The 18101-nt window shown below is 40.5% G+C and overlaps 2 protein-coding genes across 4 annotated transcripts in view; both read left to right on the top strand.

The window, feature by feature from the left end:
• The window catches only part of Ap1g1 (adaptor related protein complex 1 subunit gamma 1), an 85872-nt gene extending 72095 nt beyond the window's left edge, over positions 1 to 13777 (top strand). For all 3 annotated transcript variants that reach the window (XM_005345688.1, XM_005345689.2, XM_026777109.1), the window contains 7 exons: positions 245 to 349; positions 1170 to 1311; positions 1499 to 1625; positions 3919 to 4026; positions 4145 to 4305; positions 8009 to 8107; positions 9671 to 13777. In XM_005345688.1, coding sequence (XP_005345745.1) covers positions 245 to 349; positions 1170 to 1311; positions 1499 to 1625; positions 3919 to 4026; positions 4145 to 4305; positions 8009 to 8107; positions 9671 to 9772 — 844 coding nt within the window. In that variant the 3' untranslated portion in view covers positions 9773 to 13777. The remainder of the gene's footprint in view (positions 1 to 244; positions 350 to 1169; positions 1312 to 1498; positions 1626 to 3918; positions 4027 to 4144; positions 4306 to 8008; positions 8108 to 9670) is intronic.
• Positions 13778 to 17068: 3291 nt separating this feature from the next.
• Phlpp2 (PH domain and leucine rich repeat protein phosphatase 2) overlaps positions 17069 to 18101 on the top strand; it is an 81200-nt gene continuing 80167 nt past the window's right edge. Inside the window, exon 1 of the mRNA XM_005345687.3 lies at positions 17069 to 17959. Coding sequence (XP_005345744.1) covers positions 17861 to 17959 — 99 coding nt within the window. The 5' untranslated portion in view covers positions 17069 to 17860. The remainder of the gene's footprint in view (positions 17960 to 18101) is intronic.

Here is an 18101-nt window from a genome sequence, read left to right as displayed (position 1 = left end):
TACTGTATTACTAAGCTGTGTTTGAAAACCTCGAACAAGTTTAAGGAGGTGAAATAAATACTTAGAAATCTGTCATTACAGATAGAGATAAGACAATGGTATTCTGTTCTTGAAACATTAAATTAAAGAAACATAGATCATTAAAAAAAATTTAACCAGGAAACACTGTTTTTAACATTTTCACTGCTTTATTATGAATTTTCTGTTTTGAATACTTGATTTCATTTGTCATTTTATCCTACAGCCGAATTAAGAAAGTTGTTTCTATCTATGGAAGCAGCATCGATGTAGAACTCCAGCAGAGGGCAGTAGAATACAATGCACTTTTTAAGAAATATGACCATATGAGGTAAGCAAAATAAACCAAGCCAATATATGCCCCTCTATGATTCTGAGTAACTTGTCCTTGTAGCCTGTGAAGGAGACACAGTGCTTGTATGGCACTCACTGAGTTTGAAACCCTCCTTAGTTTTATTGCTTGGCTGCATCTGCTCTGTCCATTTTTCTTTTCGCCTAACTTCCAAAGAAGTAAATGTATTGAGCCAGGTGTGGTGCGGACTGCTTTCAATCCCAGCACCTGGGAGGCAGAGACAGGTGGGTCTCTGTGAGTTTAAGGCCGGCCTAGTCCACACAGTGAGATCCAGGCCAGGCAGAATTAAGTGGTAAGACCCTGTCTCAAAATAAATAAATAAATAAAAATTATTGTGTGTTTTTCATTGCATGTCTCCCCCTATATAAAGTTTGTATCATTTTATATTTTATTTGGCTAAAAGGCAGTTATTATCTTTTTTCAAGAGAAATAATTTTATTCAAATCTCATTACTTCAAATGTTTGGTGTTTTTGCCCCTGCCTCATCTTCTGTTATATAATACTCAATTTATGACTGAAGTCTGCTAATATCTGTCAGTTTACCTTCCTTCACCTTAGCCTCAGCTACTGGGGATTTGGGATAGTTTATTCATTCAAGATTTCTTGCCTGTTCTTAATCCAGTTAAGAATTTAGGTCATATATATTCTTGTAATCCACTTTCTACTTTAGTGTATGTGTTGGGTGGGAATGGGAGATGCTTCTCCCTATTAGGCTTCAACATTAATCATTGCTGGTGATTGTTTTATGCAGGGAGTCTAGGTTAACTGCCTAGAATGTAACCACTTCAGATTCTTCTAGGTCTGCCCTACTTGAAAGAATGCCTGTCATGGAAAAGGTGACCACAAATGGCCCTTCTGAAATTGTGCAGACAAATGGAGAGACAGAACCAGCTCCACTAGAGACGAAACCACCACCCTCTGGGCCACAGCCCACCAGCCAGGTAGCCTTTACTTGCTTCTCTGGGGCTCCTGGTGATATTTTAGTCCTTGTAACTTATTTCTTGGTTGATATCCTTTGGTGGTTTCTGATTGCTTGATAATTGTATTTGTTAATGTTAAGTATTGGAAAAAACTTAAATACACTTTAGACTGATAACTTATGAATGAAGGTGTTATTTCCTTATTTAGGCCAATGATTTATTGGATTTGTTGGGAGGAAATGACATAACACCTGTTATTCCAACTGTACCTACCAGCAAACCGGCTTCTGCTGGAGGAGAACTTCTTGACTTGCTGGGAGACATCACCCTAACAGGTGAGGCCAGACTGGAGTTACTGTTTGGATAGCAATAGAGATCGTAGGGGGATGATACTGAAAGCACTTTCCAGAGGAGTCAGCTGAGGCTAGAAGAGTCTCTGAGAAGCCAGGGGAGCTGCCATGTTAATGCCCAGGATAATCCAGAGGGTTTTCTTAAAGGCTAACTTAATTTTGGAAGGATGGGTTGTTTCTAGTATTTTAATATAGAAAGGACTTCCTTTTTGAGAATAGAAAAAAAAATGTATTTCCAGCCAATTCTGTTTTTAGTTGGTGCCTCAAAAGGAAGCTTGTCCAGATGTCTTTCTGATCATGGTTAGTTTTCAACAGCTGTTGTCATTTGTGGTGATGAGTTAACTTACTACCTTCCATCCTCCCTCCCTGCTTTTATTAAAGCAGTCAAAGGAGAAAGCACCCACCATTAGTGTGGCCTTTTTTTGTCTTATTTATATGCACTAGTCATTTGTAACTGGTGTGCCCAAGAGTATCACTAAGGTGTGTAATTTTATCCTAATTGTAATGTAAAGTGTGACTAAAAAGTTGGTGTCTTTAATAGTACAAGGGAACTGGTGGCCTTGTCCTGAGAAGAAAACAGCATGAGGTTCAGAGTATTTCTGCTCCCTGCCTACCCTAAATGTTTTCCCTAAACACAGCAGACTTCCAGACTTCTCTCTCTTTCTCCTTCTCCCTCTCCTTCTCCCTCTCCCTCCCACTCACTCACTCACTCACTCACTCACTCACTCACTCACTCACTCAAAAAGAGATGTGCTTGCCTCTGCCTCCCAAATGCTGGGATTAAACAGATGGGCCACTATGCCTGGCCTACAATTTATATCTTAGCACAGTTAAAAAAAAGCAACTTGTTTTTTTATAATCATTTACAATTAGTCAGTTTCAGGGTTGGAGATGTAGTTATTGGGTAGAGTGACTGCCTAGCATTCACAAAGCTCTGGGTTTTATCCCTAGCATTGATAAGCCTGATGTGATAGTACATACCTGTAATTCCACCACACAGGAGGTGAAGGCAGGAGAATTAGAAGTTCAGGGTTATTTTTGGTTACATAGTGAGTTTGATGCCAGCCTGGGTCTGTAGATAAGGAGGGGAAAGGGTGTAACGAGAGAGACAATTTTAGATCCGCAGATGTCAAGACTATACTAGGTAACTGAAAACCAACATTAGTTCAAGGTCTTCATGCTTTTAATTCAATTTTAAAATTTGACTTTTATTTCTTTTTGCACAATTTGGAGATATATGATCTTGCTCCGTAGTCTAGTCTAACCTTTAGCTTGATTCTTTCTGCTTCAACTTTCTGCGTGATAGAATTACATAACTATATTTTTCAAGGTTCATCTAATATTTTATCAAGAAGTACAGTATTAGATGAGCATTGTACATGCCTGTAATCCCAGCATTTAGATCTTGAGTTCAAGACCAACCTAAGTGTCATGATGAAACTTTGTCTTAAAGTGAAACCAAGCAAGCAAGCAGCTTCAGCCTTATTATATGGTAGAACTGAGCCCCCTTTAAGATTCCCTTTTAAGGGCTGGAGAGATGGCTCAGTGGTTAAGAGCTCTGCCTGCTCTTCCAAAGGTCCTGAGTTCAATTCCCAGCATCCACATGGTGGCGCACAACCATCTGTAATGAGATTTGGTGCCTTCTTCTGGCCTGCAGAAATACATGTAGGCAGAGCACTGCATACATAATAAATAAATAAATAAAATTTATTAAAAAAAAGATTCCCTTTTAAGGGCTGGAGAGATGGCTCAGTGGTTAAGAGCACTGCCTGCTCTTCTGGAGGTCCTGAGTTCAATTCCCAGTAACCACATGGTGGCTCACAACCATCTGTAATGAGATCTGGCGCCCTCTTCTGGCATGCAGGCATACATGGAGACAGAATGTTGTATACATAATAAGTAAATAAAATCTTAAAAAAAAGATTCTCTTTTAAGAAAAAAAGAAAAATGAAGGATACCCTTGTCATTCAGGTTCTTTTCTATAAATTGCTTTTTATATATCTTATCACTCTTTATTTGGGTTATCTTTTTCATTGAGATATTTGTAACTTGAATACTTAGCCATTTGTTGTTGTATAATAGACATTTTCCCTTACTTGTGGTCTCTCTTTTTCTTAATGCTACTTTTTGATGAGCAGAAGTTAAAGTATTTAAATTTTTAGTTCTCCCTGTTTGGTCTATGCTTTTTGTATACTGGTTAGGTCTCCTTTCTTTAACTTGAGTTCATAGTAAGTACAGTGTTTCCCTGAGAGTGACTTTCTTTTGGAATCTGTTTTAGGTGCTCCAGCTGCTGCTCCTACCCCTGCCTCAGTGCCACAGATATCCCAGCCCCCCTTCTTGTTGGATGGGCTTTCGTCACAGCCTCTCTTCAATGACATTACTCCAGGTATAGCTATCTTTCCATGGTCAGTTGAGCACCAAGTGCTGGTTACTGAGCAAAGGGAGTACTAATTCTTCTATCATTAGCTGGCTCCAGTATGACTGATCTTCCTATATTTTCTCAGGTATCCCCTCCATCACAGCATACAGTAAGAATGGCTTGAAGATAGAATTCACCTTTGAACGGTCAAACACCAACCCCAGTGTAACAGTGATAACGATACAGGCCTCTAACAGCACAGAGCTAGACATGACGGACTTTGTTTTCCAGGCTGCAGTACCAAAGGTACTACAATGTCTTCCCTGCCTTTTCTTTTGATTAAAAATTAGCTAACTTTGTTTTGTGCATTTGGTGAAGAATATATTTAATGTTTAGAGATTAAATTTTCAGATTTAACTTAACTCTGCAGTGTTACAGAATCATTGTAGTTTATTGAAGCATGTCATTTTAGTGAATACTTTTACTTTGTTATATTCTTTTAAAAATTTTTATGTGTATTTGGGTGGATCTCGTATGGTGTGTGTGTGTGTGTGTGTGTGTGTGTGTGTGTGTGTGTGTGTGTATGTGTTTGTGTGTTTGTGTGTTCCTCCACTGAGGCCAGAAAGGATTACCTGATCCCATAGAGCTAGAATTATAGGTGGATATGAATTATCTAAGGTGGTTGCTGGGAATTGAATTTGCATTCTCTGGAAGAGCAGCAATTGATTTTAGCTGCCGAGCCATCTCTCCTGCCCTGTTAACACACAGGCTTTCAGCTGGGAAAATGAAAGAAGATTCAGCTGGATGTGGTGACACATGCTTGAAATCTCAACACTTACAAGGAAGAGGCAGGAGGATTCCCATTATTTCAATGCCAGCCTTATCTAAGTAGTGAATTTTAGACCAGCCAGTGCTACATACATAGTAAGATCTTATTTTTTTTTTAAATAAATAAATAAGCCCAAAACTGGGCAGTGGTGGCTCATGCCTTTAATCCCAGCACTTGTGAGGCAGAGGCTGAAGGATCTCTGTGAGTTCAAGGCCAATTTGGTATATAGAGCGAGTTCCAGGATAGCCCGGGCTACACAGAGAAATCCTGTCTTGAAAAACAAAAAAAACAAAACAAAACAAACAAAAAAAAAAGCCGGGCGGTGGTGGCACACGCCTTTAATCCCAGCACTCGGGAGGCAGAGGCAGGCGGATCTCTGTGAGTTCGAGGCCAGCCTGGTCTATAAGAGCTAGTGCCAGGACAGGCTCCAAAGCTACAGAGAAACCCTGTCTCGAAAAACCAAAAAAAAAAGAAAAAGAAAAAAGTAAATCAAAGCCTAGAATTAGTGAGAACTGAATTTTACAAAGTGGTAAGTTAGTGCTTTCAGTATTCACATAGGGTTAGTAATATAGTGCTAAAAGATCTAAAACCTCAAATTATAGCAGAATTAAAATATTAATTAAGATAAAGGACTATTTGGTAGCTAGTCACTCGATAGAATTAGAAAAATTTTAAAACCGTTTATTGATATTTTAAAGTTTATTTTTTTTGTTTGTGTCTGCACCTGCATTCTTATACGTGGGTGAATGGATATACATGTAATCTTTTGTGTGTACACCTCCGGCATAATTAATGTTGGAGAACAGCTTTCAGGAGGTGGTTCTCTCTTTCTACCTTGTGGGTTCGGGGATTGAACAAGTGCCCACTCTATCCTTCAAGTCTCAGAAAAAAATTTCATGTCTTATTACCTGAGTGAAATATTCTTCCCTCATTAACCTCCAGTTTGCTATTCTTCTTTTGTTGGGGGAGGGGTTTCTGAGTCAGAATCTCTCTGTGTAACAGTCCTAGCTGTCCTGGAACTAGCTCTGTAGAGCAGGTTGGCCTTGTATTCATAGAGATATGCCTGCCTCTGCCTCCCTAGTACTGGGATTAAAGGTGTGCTCTCCCCCCTCCCCTCACCTCTAGTTTACTATTGATACAATGACTGTTTTGTGAATTGAGGCATTTTAAAATAACAAATTGTAGTTTAAGGAGTATTTTTGTTTGTTTTTGAATAGTGAATAAGTTTTTCATGGAATTTAGAATAAGCAGAGTACAAAGGTTTTCTTTGAAAGGTACTGATTCAAACTGTAGAAAATACACAAGTAAATGAGCATGTCTCTGTTCCAGTAGAATGTTAAAGACAGGTATTAGGCTGTAGCTTTCCAAGCGCTGGCTTTTAGACTAAGCTAATTTAATATTTCTGTGACATGTGCAGCATGACAGTCAGACAACATGCATTTGGAAGCTGACAGTGCTTTTTTTATTGTTACTGCTGGTTTTTTTTTACACCTTGGCTCATAATTTTTCAGAATAAGATATTTTTAAAGTGATGTGACATAGTTATAAGTCACTTATAAGTTCTAGAGCTGTTCTGTTTTGATCTTAGTCCTAGTTGTGTTACATGAAGCAGGTCAATCTTTGAGTCTGTTTCTTCATCTGCAAAGAGAGGTGATAATGAGAGTTACTTCCTAGTGTCTCTTTGAAGAATGAGTGAGTTTCTCACGTTGGGCACAACTAGAAGCACTTTTCTTGTGTTCAGTGCTCAGGAAATGTCAGCTGTTACAAGTTAGGGTTTTATAGTAATTTTGTCACACTGACCAAGCAGCATCACCTTTGCATGGCCTTGTTTTAGGTGCTATATAGGGCATTGCATTTTGCTAATGTATCTTGAGCTTCAAAATTCCACACTTCATAGATTCTACTATGTAGTTTTCCTTTTTTAATGTCTCTGAAATTGAAATGCAATTTGAGTGATGCCTTAAAGCTGAGGTTGTGGCTCAATGGTGGATCACTTACCTATATGTACAGGTTCCTAAGTTTGGTTACCTCCTCCCATGCCATAGAAACATAAACGGGATATCTTGTCATAGTTTAATGGGCAGCTTTTTTTCTTCCTCAGTGCTACATAAAATAACTATTTAGCTGGGCAGTGGTGGCACATGCCTTTAATCCCAGCAATCGGGAGGCAGAGGCAGGCGATTTCTGTGAGTCAAGGCCAGCCTGGTCTACAGACAGGCACCAAAGCTACACGGAGAAGACCTCTTAAATGTAATAAAATACATTAGTAACAGCATTTTTGGCTTACATAATTCATTTGGCAATACAATTATAAATGAGAACCAAGACAATAAGCTTGTGTTTTCAGTTCCACTCTTTCCTTTCCTAATATTTGAGCTTATAAAAAAACTTTTCTACCTCTCTGGAAAGGCTTTTTGTATCCACTTAGCACAGTATGGCTTACTTAGCTTGCTTAAAGCACTTTCTTGTTCCATCTCTGTAAACAGATACAAACCTATCTACACTCAACAAATTATGATATTTGGCTTATTTTCTTTTGCTGTTTGGGCTGGTTCTGCGTGTGCTTTTTCTTTTAGGGTCTTGGGTCCCTGCTGGCATAATCCTGAATGCATTTATGTATTAACAACTGGCTTTTTCAAGTCTTTCTTCTCTTGTAGGGGCAGACGTTGGCATAATCCACATTATGTAGACTGTAAAAAACAAAAGGCCGAGTCTCTGAAGCCTAGTCATCAGATTACACAGAAACATAAAGGCCTATAGTTAGTGACTAGTATGTTGGTTTATTCTGTTTGGAAAGCTTTTCTTTTAGGTTCTTTGGATTTTGTTTCAGGCCACAGGCAAAAGCTTGCATAGTTGATCAGTTACTGCTAAGCAGAGTTTCTAGAACAAGAATTGGCTACTTTCTGAAAAGTGATAGCCTAGCATTCCCTTCTGCTAGAAATGGGGAAGTGGTGGCCACCTTTTCAGTTTTCTCAGCTAGAGGCCTAACTGGGATTTAACAAATTCAGTGAGTAACTTTCTGCCTGTATACTAAGGGTTGGTATCTGGAAAACAAGCACTGGACATAATTTAGGGGAATCTGGGACTTGACCCATCTGCTTTGTGTTTAACTTGTTACTTGCTGACATCTCTGAACTAACACTGCTGCTTTTTCTGAAGAGTGCCCTTTGTTCCCTGTAGACATTCCAGCTGCAGCTTCTGTCTCCTAGCAGCAGCGTTGTCCCAGCATTTAACACGGGGACCATCACGCAAGTCATTAAGGTTCTGAACCCACAGAAGGTGAGTAGCACATTTGGAGCAGTCTATATGAGGTGTGAACTCATTTTATTTATTTATTTATTTTTTATTTATTTATTAAAGATTTCTGCCTCCTCCCCGCCACCGCCTCCCATTTTTCTCCCCCTCCCCCGATCAAGTCCCCCTCCCTCATCAGCCCGAAGAGCAATCAGGGTTCCCTGACCTGTGGGAAGTCTAAGGACCACCCACCTCCATCCAGGTCTAGTAAGGTGAGCATCCAAACTGCCTAGGCTCCCCCAAAGCCAGTACGTGCAGTAGGATCAGAAACCCATTGCCATTGTTCTTGAGTTCTCAGTAGTCCTCATTGTCCACTATGTTCAGCAAGTCCGGTTTTATCCCATGCTTTTTCAGACCCAGGCCAGCTGGCCTTGGTGAGTTCCTGATAAAACATCCCCATTGTCTCATTTTCTAATATAAGCCTTTGCTTTCATTTTTCTGTTTCTTGTTTGTTGTTTTTTTACTCATAGTTAGAGAAGAGATCAAGGAAAATGCCTGACCTAACTTCCTTGTTCTTTTGTAGAGATAAATAAGTGATAGCTATTAAAATGCTACTAGAAATTCTCAGTTTTGAGGATTATAGGAATAGGTTTGAGGATTTAACAAAAATTTAAATCTGAGGTGAAATTATTTGCTGAGTCAGAAGTTCATGTTTACTGCTGTAATTACTAAGTATGGCTGTCAAAACTGGAAGCATTTGAGTGAAGCACTTAAATGAAAAATAGCGTTAGGAACCAACTTAGCAATAGTTTCACTGTATCTTCTCAAAGAAATACACTGGTTTTATTTAAACTAATTTTATTAACTATCTGATTTTCAAACTGTTTTGAAATGGTCTAATTTTTTTCCTCTCAAGCTTTCTGATTGTTTCCTTCCCCTGTATTACTTTCCCTTTTCTATGTTATTTTATGTTTTGATCATGTCATTAGTACACATACACATGATTTTCATCATCTGATAAATGGAACAAACTTTTTTTATATGTATTCATATTTGATATCTGCCACATAAAGTAAAATACACTAAAACTACTACTGTTACTTAGGCACTCAATTTTTTTCTTTTACTATTTAGAAATAGAAACATTGATGTTGATGTTTACCATGGGCTTTGTAAACCAAGCAGCAGTTACTCAAATGTAGAACATGCAGTGACGTGTTCCATTATTTTTCTAGAGACTTGGACAAAGAGTTAAATCTTTTGTGCCCCCCTACTTTGTTCCTAATGCTGGGGTCGTACCTGGTATTCTTTATATGCATGTTCTTCATGGCTTTGATGTTGACTCTTGGGTTCCAGTCTAGAGTGACAAGTATTTTGGTGTTGGCTGTTTGCCTGTGTACCACTTCAGACAGCTTTACTTTGATGTACTTTGTTTGCCTTAGGATTAAGTATATCTGTGTAGCCAGGCATGGTGATACCTGGGAGGTTGAAATTAGAGGGATTCGAGGCTACCCTGTTTCCAAGAAATTTCCAAGTCTATTTATAGACTGGAGATATGGGGTGATTTTATTTCAGTGATTTAATGTATGGTTCTCTTTCCTTTTATAGCAACAGCTGCGAATGCGGATCAAGCTCACATATAATCACAAGGGCTCAGCAATGCAAGATCTAGCAGAAGTGAACAATTTTCCCCCTCAGTCCTGGCAATGAGGGTCCAGCACCATTCTCATTCTTATCCCACTCAATCAAAGGAATTCTGGGAAGGAGGTTGTGATTGCTGGCAAGTCCCCCCAACTGTACCATGGGCATGAGGAGCTGAGAGAACTGTCGAGGAGGGTTTTCCTCAAGTTACTGCTGACCTTGAAGCATCGGTAAAGACTAATGTCCTCTCCTCCACTGTTGAGGCTGGCTGCTTCTGGAGGCTACTTTGCACTCTTTCTCCTTTTCTCCCTTTTCCACACTTCACCCCTGCCATATTTGCAGCCAGAATCAACATTCTCTGGGCCACTGAGGCAATCAGCAGCTGGTCTGGAGGAGAGGACTGGAGTTGATGGCAAGAAAACACTCACTCTGTCTCTGCAGCAGAGTGGCCCTTTCTTTCTACTGTTGTATCTCTGTGGACTGGGCAAGGTGGGGTGTTTGTTCCTCACTAGCTGGCTACCATCATAAGGCGCTTTTACATCTGGCATTTGGAATGGAATTTGTAACAGTGGACATAGGGAACCCTGCTCTTTTCTGCTGGTTCTCCCAATGTTTGAAAGAGGCATTAGGCTCCTGGTAGCCTTTTCTGTGCATTGCTGTATACACACAGACACACATGTATGTATGTATGTTTGTTATATATATAAAAAAAACTGGTTAGACCTTGAGAGGTTGTTTGTAAACACTGGACAGATGCAGTTCAAAGAGCTTTTGTTGAGATTTGGCATGAAGGATATGGTGCTCTATTTGTAATAGAAACTTCCAAGGCTCTTCCAGCTCCCCATTCTCTCCATTCTTTAGCTGTAGTCATGAGTTCTCTTTCCATGATTTTCAAAATCAATTTCCCTTAAAGTGGACACTTTCTAAAAGATACATGAATAGTTATTAATGAACAATGTTTCTCCTAAGCCTGTCACTTGCCTGTTTAAGCTGTGGTAAATGAGTCAAAAGAGGAGTTCAGTTGTAAGGAGCAGACTCTGTCACAAAACACCACGGCCCATAGGAAGAGCGTACCAGATTTAGTCTGGAGCACACTGGAGTCAGCTTATCCATTGCTCCAAACCTCCCTTTTAATTTCCTGAGCCTGGCTTGGACCTTGGCATTCCATTTGAATTCCTTCTTCTAACTGGAACATTTGTGTTGTATCTGTAACACTGGCACTGAAATAAAGACCACACGGTTAAAGAAATCTTTCCTATATTGTACTTTATGGTGTTGAAATGAAGCCTTGTAGCTTCCTTGCCCCCTATGTGAGAGCAAGTCTTATGGTCACCATAGCGTAGGAATGTCCTTTCCTAAGTCTGAGAAGTTGGTCTTTTGAAAGAAACCAATCTCATGAACATCTACATTAAAGATTTGAGCTTTTAAAATAGTAAGAGTGCCGAGTGCTTTTTAGAAAAGAGCCTGTTGTCACCAAGCCTTTATGTTGATTAGCTGGGTGACTGTCCTGTAGTACATGAGGAATGTACTATATACATTCTTGTATTCAGGTACCATGTCTAATATACTGCAGGAAAAAGGAAAGGTGGGGCCCGCCTTGCTTGTAAAGCATTGCGGTTGTTAGCATATTGTACAGTAGAATGACACTTTGACTTCAGTTTTAAACCTCAATACAAATCTCCTTTTCTCCCTGTTCCATTTCACCACGCCTTTCCTTAAAATCTTCAGTGTCTTGTCAAACCTAGCTCTGTATCAGATGCTAGACTATTCCTAACATTGACAAACCGGAGATGAACAAAAGGCTCCAAAAAAGGGAAAGTTTCTGGTCTTTATAATAGTCTTTTAAGAGCAGGATTTGCTGAAACTTACCGACTGGGTAAATGGACAACTAACTGAGTTACAAACAGGATCTCTCCTGTGTTCAGGAAAGCGAGTGTGAGCACGTGTATACTTTAGACAGCTGCTCTGCCTGTGCAGTACAAGGCTTCAAGGCTTCCTGTGGACAGATTTCATTGGATGGAGATTTAATGCTGTGAAACATTATAGGATTAATGTTATATTGGTGGATTTCTTGAATAGAATTGTCTTAACATTCCTCTTTGTGGAGGTTTTTATTTTCTCCTTGACATTCGTAGCTAACCAGCTCAGGTTTTTGGTTGCTCTTTGTTGTCATTGTTGTTGAAATGAGTTGAATCTGAAGAAATCTGCTCAAGACCAAGCTGAAAGACAGTGCTAGCCAATGGAGCTGGAAAGATCTCTGTATCTGCCTGGGTGACCAGAGTTTTGAGGTAGAGTATGCGATCATCCGTGGCTTTATTGAGAAGGAATAAAAATATCATGGCCTTAACACAAAGGGTGCTGTGTAGATTTGAATTTATTTCCGAGACGACCTGAGCACCATCCCGATGGACTAGCAGCCCAATAACTGCCCAGGATACTGATGGTTGTGAAGACTGTTCCAAATGATTGGATCTTGGAGAGCTTCGGCGTGCCTTCTTAGTTTCTAGGGTCAGCAGTAGTTAACTTCTCACTTGGCCTTGCAGCTTAAAGGAGAAATCTTCGTTTCTGTGAATTTTTGCACATTTCAGTCATTCCTTTCCCACATGTAGCCCTCCAGGAGGAAACAGATTTGGATGGATTTGACAACCTCAGAGCCATTGTGCAAGCGATTTCAGTGGCTTTTGAGAATAAGCCCAGGGTGATAAGCCGTGAGCCCCACTTACTGACAATTTCACATGCACTTGTACCTCATTATTGCCTTCTTTGAGGAGTAGTTTTTATGCCATCTTTCTTTCCCACCCCAGAGTCATCCTAAGGGAAATTCCTCTAAGTAATCTCAGAAAATTGTAGGAAGGGTGCTCTTCCGAGACGCTTCTCCCACACTGCTTTGGTGCTGTTACCTGGAGATGGTTTAGGGAGGCATGGAGGTTTTCTGCTGTGTATAATAATCATCTGTTAACTTCAAGGTCTTTTTTCATTTAAAACAACATTCCTTAGTGTAACATTGCAGATACCCTTTCCTAGTTAAAGGTTTGGTTTTTAACCTTTGTTTGTCTCCCTCATATATGAAAATAGATTTTTACAACTGTCCAGCACTAATAGTTTGGAATTTTCCATCTCCTATATAACATGCTTTCCATTTCTGTGTTCTTTTAGAAAAAGTTGGAAGTTAGGGAATACTGCTTTTGTGGTTCTATTTTATTATCTTCTACATTAGAGTATATTTGGCCATGCAAACTAGGGGAAGAAGGAATTTGAATGTGTATTTTTTTTTTCCTAGTGAATATATTTTAACTATAGTGTCCTAAACTGTGAGAGGGAACAACCACCCCCCCCCCCAAAAAAAAAAGAAAGAAAAAAAGCATATTCACAGTTTGTGGTTGGGAGAGCTGTGTATGCCAGTCTATTTGTTAGTCTGGGTGTGGGGGAAGATCACTGAAGAGAGAACTGCACAGGAAGTTCTGAAATTTAAAATACTTCTGGCCAACTTTGGCTCAGGAGGGTGGGGCTGTTTGTGGAACTGAACGTGAATATCCTTTTCAAGCAATAGCAGTGAGTGGGTCCCATGGACAAGGTTCCATTCCAGAACCTGGAACACTTAAACAGAAGAAAATGCTGAAGCAGCTTGAACGGTTGCTTCTTGATTCTGGCTTCAAGATGGAGCATTGGAGACTTTCCCCCTAAGAACCTGCATTTGCGCTTTGTGTGTTTTGTTTTTATTTTTATTTGGGGACCTCATGGGAAAGGGCTCCTGAACTCTTTCCTCTGTGAACTCCCACTGTGTTCTGTAAAGTCCTTTTTTTCATTAAGCCCCATCACATCTTCTTTACTGTAAAATTATTAAAAGGCCGTTTCCAAGTGGGACAGCTAATGAAGTTCTAATTATTGCAGACATATTTTTGAGATGTAAAAAAAAATGAAATGAAATGATAAGTCTTAGAGGTGAGTGAGGAATAAAATGGATGTAAACATTACATGGGATGCATTTGAATTCTGCCGTGTGTATTGTCTTTTGGTTGAAACAAATTATGAACAGTGACTAATAATAAAAAGTCAATACTCGATGATTTAAAATTTGCTGCCTTGCTTCTTACATGTGAATCAGAAGCCTTGGATGAATTCTTACTCCAAAGCTTTGAGATAGACTGGACTTTTTATGTTCCTCATTGCAGAAATCTCACCAAGAGAAGAAACAACATTTAAAAAGTCTTGTAGATGTCATAGGTAGTGAAAAATCTAAGAACAAGTGGACATTTAACTGTAACGCAATTGCTATCTATTGTGGTTTTTTTTTTTTCTCCACATAGGTGAATACTCAAGGCTATGAAGCTAGTAAGATGTACTATATATTGAGGACACTCATGTTTAATTATACGTTAGGTTTTGTGTTTCGTTTGTTGACTTGGTTGATTTTTGGTGACTTGATAGGGAAAGGCCTGACCAGCCCAGATGAATTACATTTCATGGCTTATTTTGTACAATTCATGAATCATCCCTCCTCTCCTCGCCCCCTGGTGTATGTGTGTGTATGCAGGCCAAAGTCAACCTCAGGTGTTGCTCTAAAGGTGTTGTTCCTCAGGAGCCATTCACCTTGTGATTGGAGACAGGGTCACTCACTGGGATCTGGGGTTCAGCCATTAGACAAAGGTTGGTTGGCTAGCAAGGTCAACTGTCTGCACATTGCCAGTGCTGGGATTACATGAGTGCCAACTGATGGGATCCAGGTCCTCATGCTTGCATGGCAAGTTATCTTCCCGAACTTCATAGACATTTTTCTTTTTTCTTTTTCTTTTTCTTTTTGCTGAGGGTTGAAAGCTTTTAGTTTTCTGTCAACTCTTATGATCCCCAACATTCCCTTAAATGAGAAAGGAGAAGATACAGTTTCTAGATTGAAGAGGGGATGGGTGTAGAACTTGGCAAATTATCTACTTTTTGCAGCAGTGCCTTTTGGCACCATTTGATAACGTTTCTATAAACTTGTCTTTTACATGGCTTGCTTAAAATTTCTCTTAAGTAAATTTAGCTGACATACATCTAGGTATAATTAGGTGAAAATAGAAAAGCTACAATTTAGCCAGTAAACAGAAACTAGACATTCACTTAACAGTGCAGTGAATTGTGCCCAGGCTTGAACTTCAATCCAGAAGTACAAAATTAAATTTAATCACTTTAACAACTTTCCTGTGATCTCCCCAGTTCAGCTGTCTCCATATGTAAAAAATAATAAAAGTGTTCATTGAGCTGGAGGTACAGCTCAGTGCTAGAGTGCTTGCCTCTTTTATATGAAGCTATAGGCTCACTATAAAAGAAGAAAGAGAAATGTTCAAAGAAAAAAATCCTTCAAACTTTGAAGTCAGCTAAACAACATTTGGAACCAGAATACAGAACACCTAAATCTGCTTAGCCTATGGTAGCATGTCCCTGGATTTGGGCCTAAAGATGACTTTGTGGTTAGTGAAAGAATGGGAACTGGATATCAGTGAGTAGACAAGAAACTCCTGGCTCCTCTACCGAAGTCTTCAGCTTTCTTTCTCCACAGTGTAACTGAGAGCTAGAGCCTCAGGAAGAAGGAAATGGGGAGGAGGGATCCTAATGATTCTTTGCCTTGGCGTGATTTGTAGTGGGAGCCTGCAGTGAGGGCAGATGGTTTTTTTTACACACACACACACACACACACACACACACACACACACACACACACACACCTTAGAGGAATTTATTTTTAGGGTTAGTCTCAGCTGTTCACCATTTCCAGAAAGTGTGGTTACATAACTCTTGGCATGCATAGTACACATTGCCTTGAACTGGGGGCGAGCATCAAATGTGACTGACCTTTGTAACAGTATGCTATGTTAACATCAGTACATAATTTGAAAAGGAAACATCAGTAGACTATTGATGGTGAGCTGGATCTGAAGTAATGGGGATCCTTTAAAGGTAGCTATATATAAAAACTGATCCCTTATGGCCACATATAAAAACTTATCCCTTAAGGACCACACTTGGGGTATTTCTTTTTTTTGGGGGGGGTATTTATTTTTCAATACGTATTGCCAGTTTGAAGTAGTAAATACTTTTAGTTTTTAGCAAAATTAATGGATTTATTTTGAATTGATAGTGCTGACTGCTATTCGGATAACTAAAAAGATAACCATTTACGAAACATTGCTGTTCCCTAGTATGAACTCACTGCTGGACTTGGGACAGGACCAAATGTGATAAGTCACATGAAATGTGGAACCCGTCATCTGCAGTACCTCAAGAAACAGGCTTTGGGAAGCATCCCCAGCTACTTGTTTCCATGCCCTTGGCTGTCTGCTTCTGGTTTCAGATTAGTGCCTTTGTTGAGTGTTTTTGTTGAGAAATCACTCAGGAAGCTATGAAATAGAAATCCAACTAAATCAGGTAGATTTCTTGAAATACTTTCGAAGTGGAAGGAAACCCCTGGGAAATGGTTATCTTTCACCTTCTATTAGACTTGGCTTAGAGAAACCGTGTTTACTATATTGAAAGAAAACCAAGAAATGAAGATATGATAAGATGTGATATGATAGATACAAAGTAACTCATATGAGACAAAAATACCTTTTATAGAAGAAATAAATAGTATGAGGCAAAACTTTGGATGCAAAATTTTATCTTGACATGTAAATTAACTTCAAATTAAAAAAACATCTCAAGACAGGTTCTATTAGATCTCAAATGCTCTTGCTTTAAGCCCATAATTAAAGTACTCCAGACAAATAGTTGGATAGCCAAACTAAAGCACTGGATAAGAGATACCACCATTGCCAATTATTTAAGAAGTTGTTTTGCTTTCTAATTCCTTACAAGTTGACTGGAGATCCAACACATGCATAAAAGAGGAAGGCCTAAAAATGAAGAGGTCTAGAAGGCTCCTTGCAAAATTTAGGAACAGTTAATGCTAGTAACTTTGGGAAATCTAGAATTTCAGAATTCTAATGACTACTGTGAACCTCTGAGTTAGGCTCTCTGTGTGTTTGGTTCACTACACCTTGATAACTGCCAGGCAGATGTTAACTTCAGTTCTCCCTTTAAGAATCAATGGAAGGGACTGGGTCAGTGATTAAGAGCACTGGCTGCTCTTCCAGAGGACCAGGTTTAACTTCCATCACCCACATGGCAATTTACAACCAGCTGTAATCCAGGTCCTGAAGATCTGACATCCTCTTCTGGCCTCTACCACAAGGCATGCAAGTGTTGCATAAGCTTAACACCCATAACATAAAGGAAGCTGGGCATGGTGGCACATATCTGCAATCATAGCACTTGGGGTATCAGGCAGGAGAATCCTAAGTTCAAGGCCAGCCATGGCTACCTAGTGAGTTTGGGGTCAGCTTGGGCTACATATAGCTCTGACTTCAAAAAAATAATCTGAAAGAATTAGATCAAGTAATTTATACAAGTATAGATCTAATAATGAGTACAAATAAGATTTGGAATTAGGCAGATTCATAATTTGGTGCATTAACTACAAAAATAGTACCACTTCAGGAACTAAAAGGCAACGTTTAAAATAACTTGGCTGAGTTAAGCCTTGCAAAATAATATAAGGCTTACACAGCGTATTACTGTTTGAGGCCCAGAAAAGAATTCTGATGCTTTGACTACAAGGAACATTGAAATGTGGCTGGAAAGCGAAGTGATGTCTGCGCACTTGAGGTTTGCTGAAGAGTGTTGCAAGCTATCTCCTAAGAGAGGAGAGTATATGCAACAGTTCTTTCGCTGCCAGTGCGTGCGAGGTGACAGGCACATTTAAAAGCAGGAAACGTCTTGGCTAGAGAATTTCAGCGCCGTTGTCGGTGGAGGGCGGCATCTTGGCTATCTTCACAGGTGTAGGCCTCACCTGCTTCTTCCTCTGGCTTCTTCTCCCTGTGCCTAAGTCCACCAAACCCAGGGTGGAGCGCAGCGGAGCATCACCCCGCAGTGGCGCTAGGCAACTACATTTCTGCTCCAGCTTCTCCAGGCCGGCAGCTACGCAAGTCCAGCGGGGCCAGGGGCGGAGCCGCCAGGGGCGGGGTGTAGGGGTTAGGGGCGGGGCCTAGGCGGAGGGGTGAGGCCTCCCGCAGCTCGCGCGCGCCTCCGAGGCTCGCGCGCTGTAGCGCCGGCCGGGCGTCTCTGAAGCCTTGGCCGCCCATGGGGGAGGTGGAGCCCGGGCCCGCGGGCCCGCTGGAGCCCCCGGAGCCACCTGAAGCGGTGGCGTCTCGCCGGCCCGGAGGGATCCGGGTCCTGAAGGTGAGGCGGCAGGGAGCGGGAGGGCCGTGTCCACCTTCGCCAAGCTGCCTGGTGCCCGCGGCGGCGGGCGTCCCCCGCCCTGCGTCCCTCCTGCACCGGGACGGGGCGCCGTGGGCCTGCTGTGGCCTCTGTGCCGCCCCCC

The sequence above is a fragment of the Microtus ochrogaster genome, chromosome 4 (assembly GCF_000317375.1).
Source record: "Microtus ochrogaster isolate Prairie Vole_2 chromosome 4, MicOch1.0, whole genome shotgun sequence".
Taxonomy (NCBI): domain Eukaryota; kingdom Metazoa; phylum Chordata; class Mammalia; order Rodentia; family Cricetidae; genus Microtus; species Microtus ochrogaster.
This window is presented reverse-complemented; position numbering and strand designations above follow the sequence as displayed.